Below are 21,822 nucleotides of genomic sequence, written 5' to 3' on the forward strand. Positions count from 1 at the left end.
GGCAATAGGCTTAGGTCTTTTATCAAAACAGCTAAAAATAGCTTGGGGGGGCAGGCACGGTTTAGAAGAAGTAACCAATGACGAAGGGTTAATCTCTTTCTCTGCTGCCTTCTCTTCTGCATTTCTTCTCATCCAGCATATGAAATATTAAAATCGGTCAGCCCTCCAGGGTAAATCAGATCAAGAAATAGGCACCACAGGGATTCGAGGAACGCTATTTTATTATTGCAGAGTATATTAACAGAATATGTATTATCCTCTTTTTTAAGAACAACACAGCCAAGACGGAGCTATCCTGATTCTCTTTGTCACGTTTTCTCATACAGTTTGTCAGGGCTGAGTCATTTCACTTCTCCCACTTCCTTTCTCAAGGCCAGAGTAAAATTTCTCAGCAAAATCTTTTTGGGTGTTTTAATGGGTAAAAAAAAGAGTTATGGGAGAGAGAAGTGTAGAGGGAAAAGCAAATATGGGGGGGGGATAATCCTATTACCAGCTGTTTTTCTGCAGATTGCATTGTCTTCTTCCGTGTTGCTGCTCTGTTTAGTGAGTTCTTAGTTGTGCACAGTTATAGTTCAGCCTGCATGGACTATGACAATGTGTGATGAGTATTATAGGCCAGGCGTCTCCAACCTTGGCAACTTTAAGACTTGTGGACTTCAACTCCCATTATTCAAAATTCAACAAATTCATAAGCAAAGCTGGCTGAGGAATTCTGGGAGTTGAAGTCCACAAGTCTTAAAGTTGCCAAGGTTGGAGACCCCTGTTATAGATTACTGACATCTGTACCTCACCTGTGTATAGAACGTAGCCCATAAGTGTAGACTGATGGAGAATAAGGGGGATTGAAAATTTGAGCCCAATTTCTACTTCCAGCTCCTTCAAGGCTGCCTTCCTTAAGTGAAATTTGACCATCTGATGAACTAAAAAAAAGAAGGCTTGCTGCAGAATTGAGACTTTGGGCATTTCATCATCATGGGCTCTTAGGTGAGAGTTCTCTGCAGTTTTTCCCCTTTCTTTGGAAAAAAGAGGTGCTCCCAGAGATGAGAACTACTGTTTCATTTAGGAAAGCTATGAAGACCTGGCTTTTTAGAGGTCTTTGGGATGATGTGGTGAAGTGGCCCATAGTATATTGTAGAAGTTTAAGATACTATCATGCTTAATATGATTTGGAAGATTTTTTTCTGTTATTTAATATATCAGTGACCAAATTACCATGAGGAAGATTGTAAGCCATTCAGTTTTTACTGCTTCACCATTGCTCTTTCCTGCTGTTCCTAGGTGTCAGATATTAAGTTCTGTAAATTCATAAGTCACAGTTCTTTTTAAGAAGTTTCTTTGCTCTTTATATTGCAGAAGGCAAATATAGTTATTTTGCTGTTTAGTAACAGTAATTCTTCCTTTGTATGTAAAGACAGCAGTTCAGAATGCCATGTTGTACGTATTTGCTGAGATTAAAAAACAAAACTGGATAAGAAAGGCAATGGAAAAGCTCTTCTCCACCCCTCCCCCATTGAGTTAGACTCCCTTTTGGGGGATTAGCAACATAAAGAAACAAGTTATGGAGATTTTCAATCATTCAGATCATGGTTGTCCCAAAGATGCTTTTCAAAAAGCAACTGGACTCACTTGAACTGAAGAAGCTTCTTGGGTGAGAAGTGAAATGTTTTCAAGCAAAAGAGACCAAGAAAGTTCAGTTGCCTTTTGAAAAGTACCTTTGGGATAAAGAAACAAGCTGCAGATTAGCTAAGATCTAGAATTTTAATTTCTTAAAGATGAATTGTGAGTCAAACTCTGTCAATATCCTTAAGCAGAAGCTGCCTTTTTCCATCAGCATCTGCGGTATAATAGACAATGTTGCTGAACATATTTGGAGAGAATTAATTGGAAAATACTTGAACCAGGAAAACAAGATTCAAGTTCTGACTTGACTATCAAGGTCAGTGATGATCTTGGCACATTACTATTAGGTGATGTTCTGTCCATAAGCAGCTTTGAGCAACTTTTAACTGGGAAAACATATTATTAAATCCAATGAGGAAAGTTTTCTGGATTTATAAGCAGAAAAAATTGTCTGTCCTGCTTTACAGGGTTTTGTGATAATAATATAAGCAAGTAAAGAAGGGAAAACCATATCTGTGTGGCCTGGACTCCTTGGGAAAAAGTGGATGTGGAGAGGTAGGAAAAAAATAGATGTGTTATTTCCTTTAAAGCAGGGGTGTCAAACTCAAGGCCGGTGGGTTGAATCCAGCCCACAGATCCAGCTTGAATCCAGCTTAGATCTGGTCCGTGGGCCCACCCTGGAAACAGCAAAGGACTGGCCCATGGTACTTCTGCCAGCAAAAATGGAGCTTCGGAGGGCCACACATAGGACTTCTGGGCTCTGTTTCCTGCCACAATGGGCTCCTGCAGCCCTCTGCCAGTGAAAACAGAGCTCGGGAGGGCTGCATGTTGAGCTGACCATGCCCCCCCCGACACCCGCCCCCCCAAAGTCAAACACAATCCTGATGCAGCCCTCAATGAAATTAAGTTTGACACCCCTGCTTTAAAGGCTTAAGAGACATTCTCGGTGTTTTAGGAAGGGGGCAAAACATGTCCTGCTGAGCGTTGGTGTTTTTGCTCGTGACATTCAGTGGCCTGATCTGAGAGGAGAGGGCCTTGGGCTTCAATGATTGTGACCTACCTCTGCTCAAAATGAAGCTGCTGATCGCTGAAGGATCCTGTTATCTCTTCTGCAGAGGACTTGGTAGCTCAACAGACTGAGGAAGTGTTCCAGAGCTATGCTTTCCATCGATACCAGCAGGAGCAGGAGCAAACTGAGGGGGATGTGCCAGTTGATCCAGAAATTGCCGCAATTCAGCAGGAGCCAAATAGGTAAGTACCACAGGCTCTTAAATGTTTACTTAGTCTGCCTCCATGTTCCAATTTAACCGGTTCATTTGTTCATTGTGCAGCATCAACAGTCAGGTGGGTCGACGCTTAGCTATCATTGCTGATGACATCAATGCACGGTATGACAAGGAGTTCTCTGAGATGCTGAAGTCCTTGCAGCCTTCCCAGGACAATGCATATGAGTACTTCACCAGAATAGCCTCCAGGTAAGTGAGACCATGGCCATCTACCAGAGTTTGATGCTTATGTTTTTTTTAAGGTTGTGGTTGATGTTAACATCTCTACTGCTTGTACATGACAAGGATCCCTGGTGGATGCAAACCAAACAAATAACAAGAATGGAGCAGACTAAAATCACAAATCTAAACTCTGATCTTTTGGGGGGGGGAGGGGGGGTTGCTTTCCATCTAGCTTAAGCTATTCTCATAATCAGATATATCAAACATTTTTTAAAAAAAATATGCTAATTATTACCTTGGTTCCAAAATCCAGCCCCTAATTTAATCATATGTTGCTGTCGCTTTGGGTAACACATGTTCTGTGTAAATGGTTTTTAAGCCTTCAGGAGAATTGGAGGATCTTCTTTATTACATAAAGCACCTCTTGATAGCAGAGTCTTGGATTTACTACTGTGTAGGGGGAAAGGCAATTGGTTCTTCAGTTAAAATATTTTTTTTAATCTTCTGAATGTAAGGCCAGCCTTGTGGCATCTTACAAAACCTTACATATTTGCATTCCTGTTTACTGTATTAATTACAAGGAATCTGCAATTCTATGGCCTTTGGAAAAGGTTCCCACAGAGCAAAGGGTATGTCAGATCTTCCCCTGTGAAGGTGGAAAGAAAGGATCAACTTTGGACAAGGTGCTCTGACTTCAGAAGCTGCCTCGCAGCCTCACTGAAGCTACATGAAACCAAATCACACCCAGGATATATCTCTCATCTGGAGCTCCATGCAGGATGGGGTCCAAGCCAGATTGGAAAAAGAGGGTGGGGTCTTCAATCAATCACACACAGCAATGGCTGCCATTCAGGGCTGGTTGATCGGGTACAGCAGCAAGAGTAGTCTACTGACCTTGCCAGATGTGTTACCTTAGCATGGGAAAGAGGATGCTGGACTAAAAAAATGGCCTTTGATCTGATTCAGAAGAATTCCTCTTCAGGTTCTTAGGCCATCAGAAGTATCATGAAGGCAATGAAAACTGTTATGAACCTGGAGATTATAATGATAGTGATACCCAGACAAGAGGCTGTATGGAACTCCAAAAGTGGTTTAGGGTGTTCCGCTTAGGAAAGATTTAGCCACAGTTTTCCCTTCTGTTTCTTTCTTTCCTTTCCCTTTGATTTTTATTAAAGAAAAGAAACCACAAAGTGTAAAAATCACCAACAGAGAGAAAACAGTGACAGTATGTATACATGCATCTTTACATTCACAAACAATGTTTTCCTGTTCCATCTAAAGTTTATTTAACTCTCTTTCCTATCCTCTTTTCTTGCTGTCCCCTCCTTGGGAAGCCAAGTTTCACCATTTTGCTGCCTTGAGGTAAAACAGCACCTACTGTGCTTTCTCTTTCCTCTTTCTCAGTTGCTATGTACGGGAACACACTCCATGCTATGCCTGCTATGTTTTCAGCCACATTGAAATTCTAATGTAATACAGCTGATTTTTTAAATCGGATATCAGACTCACCCTATCAGATAGCTAAAGATTATTTCTAAGCAACCATATACCAAGTTAAAAATGAAACATCTATAGCTACACGCAAGCACAGGTTTTTAAAAAAGGATGCTGCCCAACATCATGGTGGCAGAATAAGCCTTTATGGACATTGTAGCAGAAAGACAGGCCAGCTTCTTTCCCTCCAGAGTGGGATAGCCAGGTTAGAGCTGATCCTGCAGATTTAAATATTTATGGAGATTCTCAGTCATCCAGATCATGGTTGTCCCAAAGGTACTTTTTCAAGAGGCAACTGGACTTAGTTTTTTTTCTGCGGACAGGCAAAACATCAAAGGGGGGGTGGGGAGCTGCATTTTGCTATTATTTTCAGCAGCCAGTGACCAGAAAGGCAAAGCATTGTACAGGCAAAGAAATGTACAGCTGGGTGTCATCTGCGTACTGGTGGTATCTCACCCCAAAGCCACGGATGATCTCGCCCAGCGGCTTCACATAAATGTTAAACAGAATATATAAAAAAGCTGGAATCAAAACCTAATCATCATGATAATGATTATTATTGGTCTGGGAAGCCGATCAGATTCAGAGGAAGAAAGCTACTTTACACAGTGTTTCTCAACTTTACGGTGAGTGGAGTTGGCTGACTGGGGATTTCTGGGAGTTGAAGTCCACTCATCATAAAGTTGCTACGGTTAAGAAACACAGCTTTAGAAAGTGCACAAGTACACATATAACACCTGTCAGCAGTTTCTTAAACTGCAGAAGTGTTTTCCCAGGATCAAGCTGCAGTTCTTCTTCCCTTTAGAACCATTAGTATGAACGAGATATTAGTTGCTGTGATCGTGGCATCAGTGTAATGCCGTTCCTAAAGCAGAAAAGAACCGAAAATCTCTAATTGCAGCTGACCATTCTCTTCCCCAGTTTGTTTGAAAGTGGCATCAATTGGGGGCGTGTGATAGCCTTGCTGGGCTTCGGCTACAGGATGGCAATCCATGTGTACCAGCATGGCATAACTGGCTTCCTGAGAAGAATTGCACATTACATGGCTGAATTTGTGCTACACAATCGCATTGCACGATGGATTGCTCAGCAAGGAGGATGGGTAAGTGAACCAAAGAAGCATGAGTATTCTTTAGTTTGTATCAAGTCGTCTTCTCCATTTAGGCAACTAGAATCTATTCGGATAGGCAAGAACTGCAGGTTCGAATCTCACCAGGCTCAAGGTTGACTCAGCCTTCCATCCTTTCTAAGGTAGATAAATTGAGAACCCAGTTGTAGGGGCAATAAGCTGACTTTGTATAAATATACAAAAAGGATGAAGGCTATTGCTTAGCGCATTGTAAGCCGCCCTGAGTCTCCGGAGAAGGGCGGCATATAAATCAAATTAAAAAAAAAAACTACCTAGGGCCGTGATGGCGAACCTGTGGCACGCCGAGCCATCTCTCCAGGCACACAGAGCCATTGCCCATTGCTCTTCTGGGTTCTGCCACGCACATGCGCTGGCCAGCTGGTCTTCATGTGTGCATGCACGCTAGAAACTGGAAGACCAGGTGACCGGTGTGCATGCGCATGCCGGAAACTAGAAGCTCAGTTTCCTGGTGCGCACATGCACACCAGGGAACCGCTCTTCTGGTTTCTGGTGCTCCCGCGTGTGCGCACCGGGGAGCTGCTCTTCCAGTTTCCGGCATTCCCCCACGCACATGTGTTCCCGTTTCAGCACTCAGTGCTGAAAAGGTTCGCCAACACTGGTCTAGGGCTTCTAGATGTAATGTGGAAGCCTAACATGCTATTTGGTTCCTTCAACTGAAGAGGCCAAAGAAAATGCATAGCTGCTCTTGACAGGAATTTGAGCCAGAGACCTTTGGAACCTATGAAGCTGTCTTTTCAACTGGGTCAAATGATTGGCCTTTCTAGCTTTGCCTTGTTTGATGGAGGCTGTCCAAGATTGATTGATTGGCAGATGGGTTGATTGCTTTGCTATAATTTATATGCCACAGTTAAAAATTGCTCCAAATGGTTTCCAGGAAGGGCATTCGTAAATCTATCTAGGGATACTGAGGCTAATATTTTCTGTTTCTAAAGCATGCATACTGCCTCTGGACCATGATGCAAAACAGCTAAACAAACAGTAAAATAACACATGGACCTTGATGAATAATTGTGAAGAAAGGCACAGTAGAGAGTTGTCTTCCTTCTAAAAACCAAGTGTATACTTTTTAGTTCTTCAGATACTAGTGTCCCTTTCTGGAATTACTCGGGAATATGCTGAGAGAAGATCTTAAAACAACCTGCCCCAACTTAATGCTTCCTCTTTTGGGGGCTGTAATTCCCAGTGAGCAGGCTGATGGCAATGCAGGAAGTTTAAGACCAACACTTCTAGATAGCACCAGGTTTGGAGAAGGCTGATACAGAATTGGATCTATAACGGTACTGTTCTCTCTCTAGGTGGCAGCACTGGACTTGAGCAATGTTTATTGGAAATACATGTTGATGGTAGCAGCCGTGATTTTGCTGGGCCAATTTGTTCTACGGCGTTTCTTCAGTGAATGACAGGAAAGGAAAATGCTGCTGGTTTGTTGCATAAGAAAGAAAGATCCAAGAAACAACAAAAGGGGAAATTATGCATGTTACCAGCTTCTATTCCACCAGGACATCTATTTATTTATCCTCTGCGTGGTGATTCCAAAGCTGAAGAGCCTGTAGTTTAGTTAAAAGAAGAGTGGAACCAAGCCTGAGGCAGAATTTATTCCATCAAGCGGCCATTGACCAGCAGTTCTTCCATGGGAAACTCCATGGTATTGCAGATGAGAAAATTAGATGCACTTTCCTCTGCAAGGTCTTTTTAAGAAGAACACCACCTCTTTGAGATCATTCTCAGGACTAATTGAATTCTCAATCAGCTGAACCTCATCACCATAGAAAGAGTAAAACCACAAGGGGAATGTTCCTTGATCTGGTGCAAACCAATTTTGAGCAGTTCTGCTCCTACGAGCTGGACAAGGGCTGAAATAATTGAGTAATTGTAGAGCTCTCAGGATTTATCTGAGAATCACACACAAGATTAGATATGCTAGATATGAATATATATCTAGATATTCCAGAGGAGATGAGAAAAAAGTGATAGTAGCTACACTATTTTATAGGCACTTTTTCTTGCACTTGATAATTGCTGTCCTAAGTTGGTTATAACATGGGCAGAGTAGCTCCTCTTGCTTTGAAACAATATTGTAATGACTCTTCTGAGGTGAAGAGAGTCAGCTGCTTGTAAAGATTAAGAAATGAGGCTTGCTTCTTTTCAAAGGATGGTGCTCTATTTCCCTTTTGATTAGGTATGATTGTGGTTCACCTCAAAGGTGGATGTGTGTTTGGGATTGGGTGGAAAAGAAATGATAACATTTCTTCAGGTTCCATTGTACTTGTTTAATATTTTTTTTTGACAATCGTTAAATCTGTCTTACCCAAAGGATGGACAAAATGTGATTTCCTGCTGTCACAGGAGTTGGAATCTGCTTTCCCTAATGAAAAATTGGCAAAATTCAGCCAAGTTGAGCAAATTTTAAGGCCATTTCCTATTAAATTAGTGAGGCTCGCTTCTAAGTAAATATGCATATAATCAGGCTGCAATCTTGTATTGATTTCAGTGGGAAGTTGAATATGTGTTTAATCTTCCATCTGAAATTGGTGGAATATACAAGTGTTTAACATTATTTGGATCATGCTTAACTAAATTTCTCGTTGCCTGTTTCATGAAACATCTCAATGGGAACACAGAATTCTTTGTAACAAAAGCAGGCAAATATGCAAAGCTGAAATTTTCTGTTCAAAATAATTGTTTTTTAATCTTGGGGTTTTTTTATTTTGGGTTTTTTTAAAAAAAATCCAAAGTCAATTCTGGGTTTTTTTCCCAATACTCTTCCAAATGTTTACTTTGTATAGCTTTTTTCTAATGCTGAGTCTCATTTTGACATCTGAGATAAAACTACTACTATGTCAGGAAAAACTGACGTTTTGGATACAACTCTGTTCTCTTTGCACATTTCATAAAGCCATAACTCAATAGTGAAACCTAAGTAGTTTTTCCTGCCATACAATTACCAAAAATTCTTAAGCAGGTGACTTGACTTGACTTGAATATATTATGAATAGTTTTTATATTTCTGAATTTTTTTTAAAAAAAGATACTCCTGAGATTTCCTGAATGCATATGTCAATTTATTTTTAATACTGAAAAACATTAGCAGTTTTCAGTTTAAAGATAGTATCAATCTGAACCTGATCATAGTCTTAAATTAATTGTCATGACAAAGGATAGATAAATATATCTATTTCCTTTTACCTGAATCAGTGTTTGAGGATTTGGCCAATGTTTGAACCTCTTGTGGCAGAAGAGTAATCTAATATACTCATTTTAAAGCACTTTTCTTCTTGAGCTTTCTTTAGAAACTGTATTCATATAGACATAATATAGACATTTTTGTGTGCACATCTCCTTAATATATACACTTATATTATTATTTTTGAATTGCAAATTGTGCAGATTGCAATATGTAGATTCATACTGGTGAGCCTGGTAAGTTCCTAAATTAATTGAACAAATTTCTCTCTTATTCCTAAACATGGCACTCTGCCATGTTTATCTTACACCTGCTTATTTCAAAGGGTGTCCCCTTTTTTGTGCTGGAACTCACTGGCAATGCTTTCAATTCTGGAATATAATCTTTAGAATAAATCTTATTTCCAGAAATTCTTTGTAAAAGAACCCTTTCTAAAGACCTTCATGTTTGAATGGTTCAGCACAGTAACTTAAGATAACTTATAGTTGGGGGTTCAGGCAGATGTTTCTTGTAAGTAAGAGTTGTATGATGGTCATAATTACAACCAGAGCAAATAGAATACAGTTAGTGTCACTGAAGCTTGCTCCATTTTTCACCAGTGCAGTGAATAGTTTTATCTGTAGTCCACAAAACCAGTGCTAAAGCAGCTACTGATATGTAGCAGTCAAGAGCAGAAATTTGGAAGGGCATTGAAAAAAGTCATCTTTTTTAACATTAGGATCAACATTGGGATCTACAAAGTACTTGAAGCATCTATTGCAGTTAATTTTGCTTCCTCAGTGCTGCAAATGAATTGGGCATTTTTCCTCAATAACTTCTTCTGAGGTCCTATTTCAAGTTTGCCTAAAGGGTTCCCCTTCACTTAGTGGGTGAATCTACCTCAGAATTCTCAGGTTTGGGTCCAAGGGAAACCAAGGCCCTATCACTGAAACTGACCATAGTTAGGAGAGGAGCATCATTTAGCCGTTAACCTTAACACCTTATATATGCTTACAGGCACTATAGTAGGCTGTGTTTTTTCCCCTATTATTGGCTCTAGAGTTTGTTGAGATCTAGGTTTCTGGTCCTTCCATTGACTCATTTATACCAAGCAGCAAAGTTTTCCTCTCTCTGCTGCCATTATTCTACTGTCTTTGACAAGTTTATGTGAAGGCCATCATCATTCCCAAACAGTTCTCTTGCTTTAGGCTAACTTTGTCTATAGGCAGCATTGAGGCTACCTTAGGTGCCTCCTGGAGGCCCTGGAACTGATTATTGTTTTTACAACAGGGGAAACTGGAAGTTGTGGATTTTTTTCTGCCTTGGGTGTCAAAATAATTTGGCTAGTTTTGGAATGATAATCCTTACCTTTGCAAGCAAGAAAAGCAGCAGGAAAATTTGCTCTTCTGCCTCAGGTGACAAAACATTTTGGGCTTTATATGAATGAGAAAGTGAGCCCTCAAATGCATAAATAACAAAAAGAGGATACCCAATGAGATTTACAACGCAAAGCTGGACATGACTTCTAAAGAACATTTTCCAGAAGCTTGAGGAACTCCAGGCAAATAATTGCATAGAATAAATGCCTAGTTGCAGATAGGCTTAAAAGAACGTCATTTGCCTTGCTGCATAAAATGTTCATATGTCCACCTTTTATCCTCCCCTGCAAGTTGGAGAAAATGCGGGTCTCATTTCTACTGTGCTCATGAGTAAATATGCCAGAAGAAGTTTAATAAATACCCTGTGATGCCTCTTACTATATAGCATGGTGCTTTCTTCTGCCTTTACCAACTGTGGATGCTTGGGACGTCGCTTTGTCAGGTTTCCCCCAAGAAAAGACAGCATGTGGCCTTCTAAACATTTCATTATAGGTATAACTGTCATGGAATCCCAGGACCCTGCCAGAAATCCTGCTGCAGGTTGCAAGGCACACAAGATGCTCTAGCATTGGTTCTGCTACTCAGTCTGAACTGAAGGGTTGCCTTACACCACTATCCGCTCTGCCTGACCCGCTAGGAAAAACCATGGAAATGGTAGAAAGTTCTTTTTAAGAGAAAGTTGCCTGCCATTGCTAATCACACTGAGTTTCCCCATTAAGATTTGAAAGTGTGACAGGACTCCCAGCCCAGTTTAAAAATCGACATCATCTTGCCAGTTACTACAGTATTGTTTGGGGGGGAATGGGGGAGAGAACAACAATGTCTAATAATAATGTTTTCATTTTTGGTTTAAAATGTGAATAATCTGAGCATAGTATTTTAACCCATAAACATGTAACCCTGAGCCTGATCTTTGTCACCCTGTTGATTTAAGATGTATTTGCCTCAGTACATAAAGGACTTGGCATTAACTGGCTTTTGAGAACTAAATAGTATCATTTGATTTAAATTCTCCATCTGAACCATGGAATATGTGCCTCACTAAAGCATTGTATACATTCCTGATGATATTTGTGGCAACTTTGAATTTACATACATGAAGGCTGAAAACAATGGAAGTAAAATAAGAACTGTCCAGTCAATGAAGAAATATGTTGCTTTTTTTCTCCCTTTAGCTATAGTTCTGTTTTTATAAGTTAAATACTTGAAGGGAATATAATAATGAATGACGTTGCTTCATCTCTAATTTAAAAGGCTACTTATTATTGCATCATACCCTGTTTTAGAACCCACTTTCCTAAGGAGTTTAAAGGGAAATAAATTAGTGCAACTTGCCAACTTTTAAAATGTGTGGACTTCCCCAAATTCCTGTGCTGGCTGGGAAATTGTTTAATAGGTACTAGCCTTTCTGCTAAGCAGCCAGAATCACCTTTTTTCCATTATTTTATTTAGAAATTTGAATTGCCAGAGAAAGCAAGAGCTTTCCACTCACAAAATACCTCTGGAAGTTTTCAAATCACTTACTGTAGGTAGGTACAGTCAAACCCAACGATAGAAAGACAGGTTTTGGAATCAATTCTTTTTTTGAAGGAAGTTGTTGAGATCTTAACTATCCTTTCTACTTGCATTGGGTTGAGGTTTGGAAATACAGTTAAATACAGGATGGCAGCTGGTAGAGGTGCTTCATCTGGCCTCAATGTATCAAGGAGGAGAAACTTTTCTGTTGTTGTTGGATAAAGAAGATAATCAAATCAATCATGTTTTAAGGAAAAAAGAACCACAGGTGGGTTCCATTCTACCTCTATCATAGGAAAAAAAGGAAATGAACCTCTATTGGGGGGGGGGCTGCTATTATTTCTGGAGATACAAAAAATATGCCTTATCATATACCATAAATGTACAAGTATTTCACTGTATGCCATATCCATGAGGAAATGTATTGGGTTTTTACCAGAAAGCTGACTCTTTTATGTACTTCTTTTATTAAAAAAAAAAAAAAAAATCCTCAAATTGTGAAGTGCCTAGCACGTTGTTTGTTGGTTAAAAATAAATGCTATACAGCAGGGTCTGTAAAATATATATTATATACACACATTAAAATAAAACATGTTTATTCATATGCTTCTCTATTCTTTGAGCAGAGAGCTCCGAATTATATTTGAATCTTCTCTTGTTTTTAAGAAAATCATTGAAAAGGGCAGGTGCTCTGAAAGGTACCTATGACTTACAGTCATCACCCTGGAGTGTGAATGCCGTAAAACAGTGGTCCCCAACCTTTTTATCGCCGCGGCCCGCTGAGCGCGCGCAGGGGTGGGGGCACGGCCCAGGAGCTTTTGCGCACGGCCCATTGCGCACGGCCCAGGAGCTTTTGCGCACGGCCCAGGAGCCTTTGCGCTGCAGCGTTCATGTCCCCCGGCCGCTGCGCAGCCCGGTGCCAGGTACTCCACGGCCCGGCACCGGTCCGCGGACCGGGGGTTGGGGACCACTGCCGTAAAAGGTATTGATAATGCTATATCCAGGACTGGATGTAGCAGCTTGAATATGCAATGTTTTTTTCCTTCCTGTTTTTCTGTTTCTAAAGTGTAAGATTGTATTTTCCATGTTGGCAGTCTGATGAGCATAGACAATTAAAGGGAATTGGAAATGACCAGAAGTTAATGAAGGAAAAAGTCAGTTAAGTTATATAGCCATAATGTTTGAAATGGAAAATAGAAAGGAGGACTTAGATTGCAATCTGATACAGTGTGGAGGGGTGCAGCCCTTTTGGAGCTGAGGGCCATTCCTGGCCTTTAAATGGCACGCCAGTGACCCATATTTCAAAAAGCAAGGCAAGGACGCAGAGCTGTATTTCAATTCATTTCAATTTCATTCAGTTTAAAATTTTAAAAAAATCCCTTAAGCGGTTTTCTTTATTGTTTCAATTTTCACAAAAGATCTCCATTCGCCCATTCACAAAAAGATCTCTTGTCAGAATCCACAGCAGCTGGCTGAATGTTCTGTCTCAGGGTGGGATATTTCATACACATACAAGCTTAGGATGGATCAAAGCAAAAATGTTTTGCATAGCTGTTATTAAACCTAATTAAATATAGCAATTAGTTGTATTATTTGCTTCCACATTGAAAATTACAGTTCACAAGGACTTTTGGAAAGGCTCTGGAAGCATTATCCAAAGTGGGAAGGAGGAAGCAAATTGAGCACCTCTGCTGTCCACTCTTGCTGAAGATTAATTGGCCTGATGAATTCCAATAGGCTTATTTATCAGATATGTAAGGAATTGCACAATTGTACACTTTTCATAAAATGGAGGTTGTCATCATTTTATGGTGAGCATTCATTGCATGCCAACAAAAAGCTTGGTTTCAAGCAAGTGTATATATTATTATAAGATAATAATAATACTGTTCTTTCATTTATCTATTATGCACAGGATCCATTCCAAAAAACAAAAAACCCAAATTAAGTCATACCCAATTTTGCGTAGTATGAGGAAGACAGTATTTGGTTCTCCAAATGAATATTTGACTCCAGTTTCTATCACTATTTGCCAAACATACTGGGAGCAATAGAAACTGGACTTCTCACAGCTCCACCCATTGCCCAACTCTGTTGCTGAAAAACTATCAATGTTTTTGTTATAATATTTCATTATCGTGGTTTGCAATCTATTTGAACATATAAAACAACAGAAAGAAGAGTATTAAATACCTGAAAATTTTAAAGTTACTGGTTTTGACTGTTGGCTTGTTATAGTAATTCCTATGGAAGCTATTTAGCTCCGTGTCTGCAGCTGTTCAAAGAACTCTTGGGGATTTTGCAGTCTGAACAACCATAGACACACTCAGTCTCAGTGACATTACAGCTATTTACTACAAAGAGCTCCCTTTTGGATCTGAGGGCCTTCATTTTTTCCCCCCTGAGTTTTGGGCTTCTGCTCTGCACAGGTTTAAACATTTAGAAGTCTTTTTCCAAAATATGTAAAGTATACCTCTCCTATTTTCAGGCAGGAAAGGAAACTTTACACACATTTTTAAAACAGAAGCCTCAAAATACTTCGCATTAGAAACAGAATTTGGAATTTTGAGAACCTACTGTATGCTACCAAAGAAGACTAATCACAAAACACTAATTTCTAGAAAGCAAATACGTTTCACAGATATTGCAATAAGAAAAAAAAGTCTCAATTTGGAATAAAACCAACTCCTTGGAATGTTCTTTTTCCTTGAAACATTTTGCACAGATTGTATTCCAAAAAAACAAAACTCAAAAATTTTGTGTCCTATATATGGAGAGAAATGGAACTAAAAACAAGTCTCTTGTTCCCTTCTATAAAAGTTTCTTCCTCACTGAGGTGGTGATGCTATAGGGTGGACACTTTCGGCTAGTAAGTTCACCAAAGAATTGACCAAGGGAATGATTATCTCTAGAGCAGAGGTCTCCAATCTTGGCAACTTTAAGATTTCTGGACTTCAACTCCCAGGAATTCTGGGAGTTAAAATCTACAAGTCTTAAAGTTGCCAAGATTGGAGACCCCTGCTCTAGAATAATTTTGAAAACAAATTTTAAAACATGTTTTCTTCAGAGCTCATACATTTGGAAGTGGTTGGCCACAGAATGTTTATTTCAGATAATTTTGTATACTTTTAATGCTTTGCCCTCTGCCTACCTACTGTGGCCATGGAAAGCTGCACAGCTCCACGTCAAGGAGACACTTCAGTGTCAGTTGCTACAACGATCCAATTTGAAGTATCTCCTTCAGTCAAAAACTCAAGTTTCTCCACACTGAAACCTTAATGCTGGTGGAAAAAGTCATTTGCTCCAGTGCTTCAAAGGTGGCAGGCAGTGTACATAGTTCAAAGGGGCTTGAAACAAGCATTTTACTGTAATTCAACAAAATGTGGAGCAAATTAGTTGTATCAAAGTGCTTGTTTTAAGCCTCACTGCCTAATCCCTTCCAGAATTTATTGTAAAATGCCTCCAGACACATGTGGAATTCCGAGGCTTCTTTAAAACATTTCTTAAAAAATAAGACTGAAGTTGGAAATTGATGTTTGATTGACCTCCATTTTGAAATTATAGGTTGGGGAAAATCAGATGGGACAGAGGCTGTCTGTTGCCAAGCACCATGTTGGATATCTCGGTTATAAGGAAAGAGGGCAGCAATCTTTTGTCTCTTAATGGGACAAAAGAGTTGCCTCCAAGTTTAAGCCTCCCATAAAAATGTATAGACTTGACATCATAGGAGAACCACTAAAGCTGAATGAAAATAGTTCAAATAACTAAATTAGAAGGTTAAAATTCTTTATTGGCCAAGTGTGATTGGACAGACAAAGAATTTGTCTTTGGTGCATATGCTCTCAGTGTACATAAAAAGAGAAGATACATTCGTCAAGAATCATAAGGTACAACACTTAATGATAGTCATAGGGTACAAATAAGCAATCAAATCATACTAGGAAACAATATAAATCGTAAGAATACAGCAACAAGTTAGTCATACAGTCGTAAGTGGAAGGAGATGGGTGATAGGAACGATAAGATTAATAGTAATAGTAATGCAGACTTAGTGAATAATTTGACAGTGTTGAGGGAATTAAGAGGACAGTCAATATATACACTTTCTACTGACACAGCAATACTGAACAACAGTATTGTTATCAAAGGGGTGTCCATGCTCGAAAATATTCCTTTTGCTGAGTAATGTTCCCATCATACAACTCACAGCAAAAAGCCCTTCGGTTCTACCTTGCAACCTACCAACCTCAAGGATGAATGGAGCAATGAACCATAGTTCTTCCGGCACTCTTATTTTATACCTAGTCCTTGAATTATGAGATCATCATCTATTCTTAATGCCCTGCCTGTTGGAAGATTGGCCAGTGGCCTATAGAAAGAGACTCAGAAAGAATGCTTGCAGCCGCACCTGCTATCACAGGCTCTTTCCCCCTTTGTTCAGAGAAAGGTTAAATTGTAATGAAAGACAAACGGCCCTCATAAAAAGTGCAGCTGTCTACCCTGCTGAGCCTCCTAATGTGAACACTGCCTCTCCACATTGTCAAAGGGATGATATGATAAATGAAAAGTTTGCACACACGGTCTTGTCAACGAAGCCAACATTGGAGTAGGGATATTTCAGTCCAGAACCATCTTTGCTCCTGATTTTCTGCTTCATAAGCAACAGTTATTGTCCTGGGTGAGAGAAAGAAACCAGATGAGAGCTAGCAAAAGGGAGAATGGCCATAGAGAAGAGAATCGACAATCGGAAAGGCCCTCAGACTCCACCCTGCACAGTTTATAGTGGAAATGAACACTTTTTTATTAGGATTCTTAAACTCAAATTAAATACAAGAAGAGGTGACGAGAAGGAGCTGACCTATGCCTTATTGCCTGCAATCTGTTTCATTTCCTTCAAGTCCTCAGCTGGCACAAATGCAACAGATTTTCCACTCCAGCACCCTTACAGGCTTTGGACCGCTAGGATTAATTCAAAACTGTCACGAGTGTTTCCAGGATTGCTGTGGCTACTTGCCTACTCACAAACAGTATGGTTTCAATCAAGCCATCTCCTGTTTGTAATTACCTGCAAGCCTTCCCTGCCCTAGTTAATTGCAGGTTAACTCCCCATATAAGCAAGGACCTTTTCGCTTGCTACTCGGGCCTAGACTCTGGTTTAGGCCTAAATGCACAGCTCCTGCAGGAAGCTATGTGCAAATGCCGCAGATGGGAGAAGAATGCAGATAAGGACTCCAGACGCCGTTGCAGAGAAACTCCCACTGATGCTTGCCTTTTGCTGTTTTGTAGCACGCAAGCTATCATCGGGACTGCTGTTGCTGGACCTTCTTCCTCCCACAAGCTTCAAGCAATGTTTGCTGTTTGAACTGTTTTTACTTCAGGTGACTTTTAGCTGTGAAGTTTGTGCTGCACCCCTTCTATTACCTCGATGATGTATCGACGCCGAAGCTGCTTATCTTCATGTTAGCTTTATTCTCTTGTGAACTGTTTCGGTATTGTGGAGAGGAATCTAGGGAGATAGCCTTGCTTCACATACCCAGATAAGACTTTGTTTTTAATGTGCTTTCTTAAAGACATAGTGCTTTTTAAATGTTTTAAAGTAAATTATATTTGTACACAAGACGCCTCTGTCAGATTTATTTCAGTCTCAGTGTGTTTGCTCATGAGCTGGTTCACGGTCCGGGGTACCCCTCAACCCCATTCCCTAACAAAAACGTTTATTATTTCCTTTTATTTCCTATATATTTTAATCTGCACCAGCGTCTTCAGGGAAGGGCCTCCCTTCTAGCTTGGCACCAAGTTGAGCAGTTTAGAGCAGGGTTTCTCAAGTTCAGCAACTTTTAAGATGTGCAGACTTCAGCTCCCAGAATCCCCCATGCTGGCTGTGGAATTCTGGGAGTTGAAATCCACACCTTAACCTTGCTGAGCTGGAGAAACCCTGCTCTAGGCAGAGCATCCCCTGCAAAAGGAGGCCAATCCAGTTATTCCATTTGTGGCTCCAATATCAATTAGACACCTGGAGATTAAAAATAAAAAGCCACATTCCAAGCTATTTGTGTAGGCACTGCACAAAATAAAATATTTGCAGAAATCATTATCAAAAGTCCAAGGAAAACACTGATAATGTGGCAGTGCTGATATATATATTTTTATATATCTTCCTTTTAGCAGTCAGATGGTGGCTGGGAAGCAAAGGAGCCTCAGTCTGCACCATGAAAACATCTTGTTACTGACTGGCTAGACTACCCACTAATATATCTATGTATATCTCCATCACCCTATATATGACCCTTTGGGGAAAGCAATATTATGAAAAATGCAGAAAAGTGGTAAGAAATCATGAACAAAAGAAAATAAAGGCAGGAAATAAAAAGAAAAAGTAAAGCAAATTCAATTGAGTCAGTACCAGTACCCATTCGCTATTGCCTCTCCATACATTTCTGTCCTTGCAAACCATTCCACTTCCATCTCTCCACACGTCCATCCATACGCTGCCTTTTATCCCTGAAGTTTAGATGCTCTCTGGGGCTGCCTTTGAAGATCATCCAGAAGGTGTAATTTGTTCAGAATGCAGCAGCTCTCAATGAACGTTTATTGCTGGAGAAATATCTGTATTGTAAGCACTGCATTGGCAGCCAATAATTTACCTGTACAATCCGAAGTGCTAGTTGCTACCCATAAAGCCATTTATGGCTTGATGTTTTGACACTGTTCTGCCCCAGCTACAGACCACAAAGAATGCAGCACACACAAAGTCCATACAAACCTTAGTTTACTAATTAAGGACTTCTAATGAGTTTTCTTAGTAGTTGTTCGAACACAAGTACAGTTTAAATCAGTCTTTTCTGAACAAGGGCTGGTAATTTAACTTCATTAACAGGCGACAAGAATCCAAAGAATAATAACTCAATTCTGAAGCACAGTGTTTCAGATAACCGTAATCTTACTGTGGTTGGCAGAATGCCCAGAAGCAATTTGCAGGAAAACTGACAAGAAAGAAGCAAGAGCCAATCAAACGTTTCTGGAATCAAGATGCAAAAGAATATGAACAAAGTTGTTTCCTGCAAATTGCCTCAGTCGTCGTCCTTCCTTAAATAGGCTAGGCAGTGGCCAATTAGCCCCAAGCCTTACTCTCGAGGAGACCTCCTCCTGAGGAGCCACTCCTGCCTTTTGGCAGCTCTGCACGCTCGTGCATCAAGTAGAGGCTCCTCCTCTTCTTCCTCTTCACTTATGGGAGCTTCTGGAGGTTCTGAAGGCCCTGGCTGAATCCCCGTCTCTGGCACCACATTTTCTCCACCCTCCTCATTGTCTGACTCGAGTGCCATCTGCACAGGCTGCTGGTGCATCACCACACCAGCCTCCTCGCTGTCGGAATCAGCTACTAACTGCACAGGCCGCTGACGGGCCACAACAGGCACATGCAGGATCTCCTCTAAGAAGAGTCAATTCTTCTGAGGTTCCTCCTTAAAAAACTGTTCATGGTGCCCCATTTTTGTGAAGTGAAAGAGGCTGCTTTTTGGTAATCCCCCTATATTTCGGAATAAGCTCATCCAGAACTAGATTAGCTCTTTATGGTAGTTATCTAAAACTGAGCTCTTCTGGAGAGCATGGGGGATTAATGAGAAGTTGCCATCTGTGTCAAATTCATTGCTCGGTTTTATATTTATATTTTTTACTCTGGACATTTTATTTCTTTGCATTGATGTCTGTATTTTCTTTTGTTGTTGCTGCCAGCCAGTGGGATTTGTGAGTTATACAGGCAGCATACAGACCTAATAAGTAAATAAATTTTTGAAGAAAATGTTTGCTGAAAGCCTCTCTTGCATCAGGCGCATAGTATCACAACTCCAGTTCTTGATTTAATTCATATGTTTTACTATTTGAAGAGACAGCTGAAAGCAGTTAGTTAATAGCACTTCCAGAAAATTCTGGGTAATCCCGTGAGCTAAGCATCTGCTCCTTAAAACAAATGACTTCCACCAAATAATTTTATTCAGTGCTGTTTGAGCATCATAAAACATCACACTAATTCTTTGCAATCGCAATAGTGCTAAATTCCATCTGGACACATCAGCTCTGCTTTAATGCCATAAAAAATGAAATAACTATTTACAGGCAGTGAAGAAGTTTTAATGCTCCTTACATTGCTGGCAAATCCCTAATGGAAATTGATATCTAGCTTTTATTTGCATTTAACCTACATCTGTAATATTGTTATTGTGTATTCAAATAGCTTGTACTAACTTTGGTGAAGACGTGTTCCCAAGTGCATATGGTTAATGAAGGCTATGAGGAAAGAACATCAGTAATTAAACTGCAAATCCAATTGCTCCAATGTTTATGCATCTAAGTTTGTTACAGTACAGGCCTGTTTGAAATGCATATTTGGGGCTGATGCTGCTATAAACATAAGAATATAAGCAGAGCATTTTTTAAAAATTATACTGTATACTCAGCCACTGCTGAGCCACTGTCAGTAGAAATAATCAACAGGTGATCCTAGAAGTCAACTAACAGGTGGCCCTAAAAGTCCAGAGCACTTTTTCCAAATTATTTTTCAAATGGGCAGGATCTTAGTAACTATAGGGACCAGCTAAGCTGATGTTTTCAATCCGATGCCACCTTCCTAGATTCAGCTGTCCAAGCAACAAACATCTGGAATAGGCAACTGGGAGCAGATTAAAAGCACATAACTGTAAACCATTTAGGAACATCATACTACAATGCCTCAGTTCAATAATCTGCTTCAAAAATAAAAAGGATAACTCTACCTTTGCAAGGAAAAAGGAAGCAAGCTTGAAGACGCACTTAAATGTGTATACGCATGTATATATATGTCTTGCTAGCAGTCCATGGTTGGTAACCAGCTTGCTTCATGGATCCTGTCAATGCAATATTTCTACTTCAGAATCTGGTGTGAAAGACTAAAGAAAATACGGTGTTCATCCAATAAAATATTCCCATTGCTTGGACTCTACTGTAAGCAAGCATGGGATGAAATGGTCTGTTTATTTCTTGGCTTCATCTAAGACAATTTTTCTAAAACAGAATATGAAGCAGGACTCAGTATACAGGGTCATACTGAGAGAAGTTGTCATTATTTTACTGCCCCAGAGGTAGATTCTGTAGTGCACTTAATGAGGATACCATCTCCAGTTATCCATATCTTGGAAGATAAGAGTTAATTATTGTAAATCTCAGAATGATGGGTACTGTTTATTGCAGGTGCCTTGGGTTGTTTAGAATGTTTACTAAATCATTCAATGATTGTTCAAGACAAAGAGTAATAAGCTTTGGGATATAAAGCAAATCCTAGTAATATGAAGAAATGAGCAGCAAGGTACTAAAGCAACTAAATCATTAAATTTCTTCTACAGTTTTGTATTCTGTCTGTTTGAAATATCTACAGATAAAATTTCAGCAGTGCCATACTGTAACATCATTGCTCTAAGTTACATTTAACTAGAGTAAAGCTTATTTTGGAAGTTGGGCTTAAAGAGGATATTAGCCACTAAGTTCTGACTTGCTTTTCTGCAGCAATTCTTCATATTTGGTGTGGAAGGACTTGCATAGCTTCAGCAACTGAGCAATTGTTTCATAGCCAAGGAGTTCCATTTTTCCTAAACTAAGCAGACTCTGATATTTGGAGCTCATAAACTGAAGCCAGTAAGAATCTTTTTTAACGTATAGATAATATTGATGCTTGTATTATAAATCTTTAGTTAGACATCTGCTAGGCTTTCAATCTGCTCTGGAATGGGGAAACTTTTTCAAAGGGAAAAAAAATCTAATTTTTGTTGTTTAAATGTACCAGGAAAGTGCAGAGGAGTCATTGAGAAGTTTAATACTCAGTTTAACCAAGGGAATAGCCTAGGAAAAAATGATGGCTTGATAACATTATTTTCTTTAAACAAATGCCCCATGCCAGTTATACCAAGACCCAGTAAACAGCAGTGTAAATGGAAAGAGTTGATGTATTCATAATCTTGTATGGAAAAGTCACACTTGCTTCCTCTTAAATATCATTTTTATTCCTCTAGCAATTATTTTTACTGT

At 39.8% G+C, this 21,822-nt stretch overlaps 2 protein-coding genes across 3 annotated transcripts in view; one reads left to right on the forward strand and one right to left on the reverse strand.

The window, feature by feature from the left end:
• Positions 1-12,371, forward strand: part of BAK1 (BCL2 antagonist/killer 1) — a 32,283-nt gene extending 19,912 nt beyond the window's left edge. For both annotated transcript variants that reach the window (XM_034414662.3, XM_034414663.3), the window contains exons 3-6: positions 2,736-2,871; positions 2,952-3,095; positions 5,484-5,664; positions 7,008-12,371. In XM_034414662.3, coding sequence (XP_034270553.1) covers positions 2,736-2,871; positions 2,952-3,095; positions 5,484-5,664; positions 7,008-7,112 — 566 coding nt within the window. In that variant the 3' untranslated portion in view covers positions 7,113-12,371. The remainder of the gene's footprint in view (positions 1-2,735; positions 2,872-2,951; positions 3,096-5,483; positions 5,665-7,007) is intronic.
• LOC117663984 (uncharacterized) overlaps positions 1-20,576 on the reverse strand; it is a 63,448-nt gene extending 42,872 nt beyond the window's left edge. The window contains exon 1 of the mRNA XM_034414654.2: positions 20,538-20,576. The gene's annotated coding sequence lies outside the window, so the exon portion shown is untranslated. The remainder of the gene's footprint in view (positions 1-20,537) is intronic.
• Positions 20,577-21,822: the final 1,246 nt, after the last annotated feature.

Source organism: Pantherophis guttatus, chromosome 3 (assembly GCF_059756535.1).
Source record: "Pantherophis guttatus breed Tessera chromosome 3, ASM5975653v1, whole genome shotgun sequence".
Classification (NCBI taxonomy): domain Eukaryota; kingdom Metazoa; phylum Chordata; class Lepidosauria; order Squamata; family Colubridae; genus Pantherophis; species Pantherophis guttatus.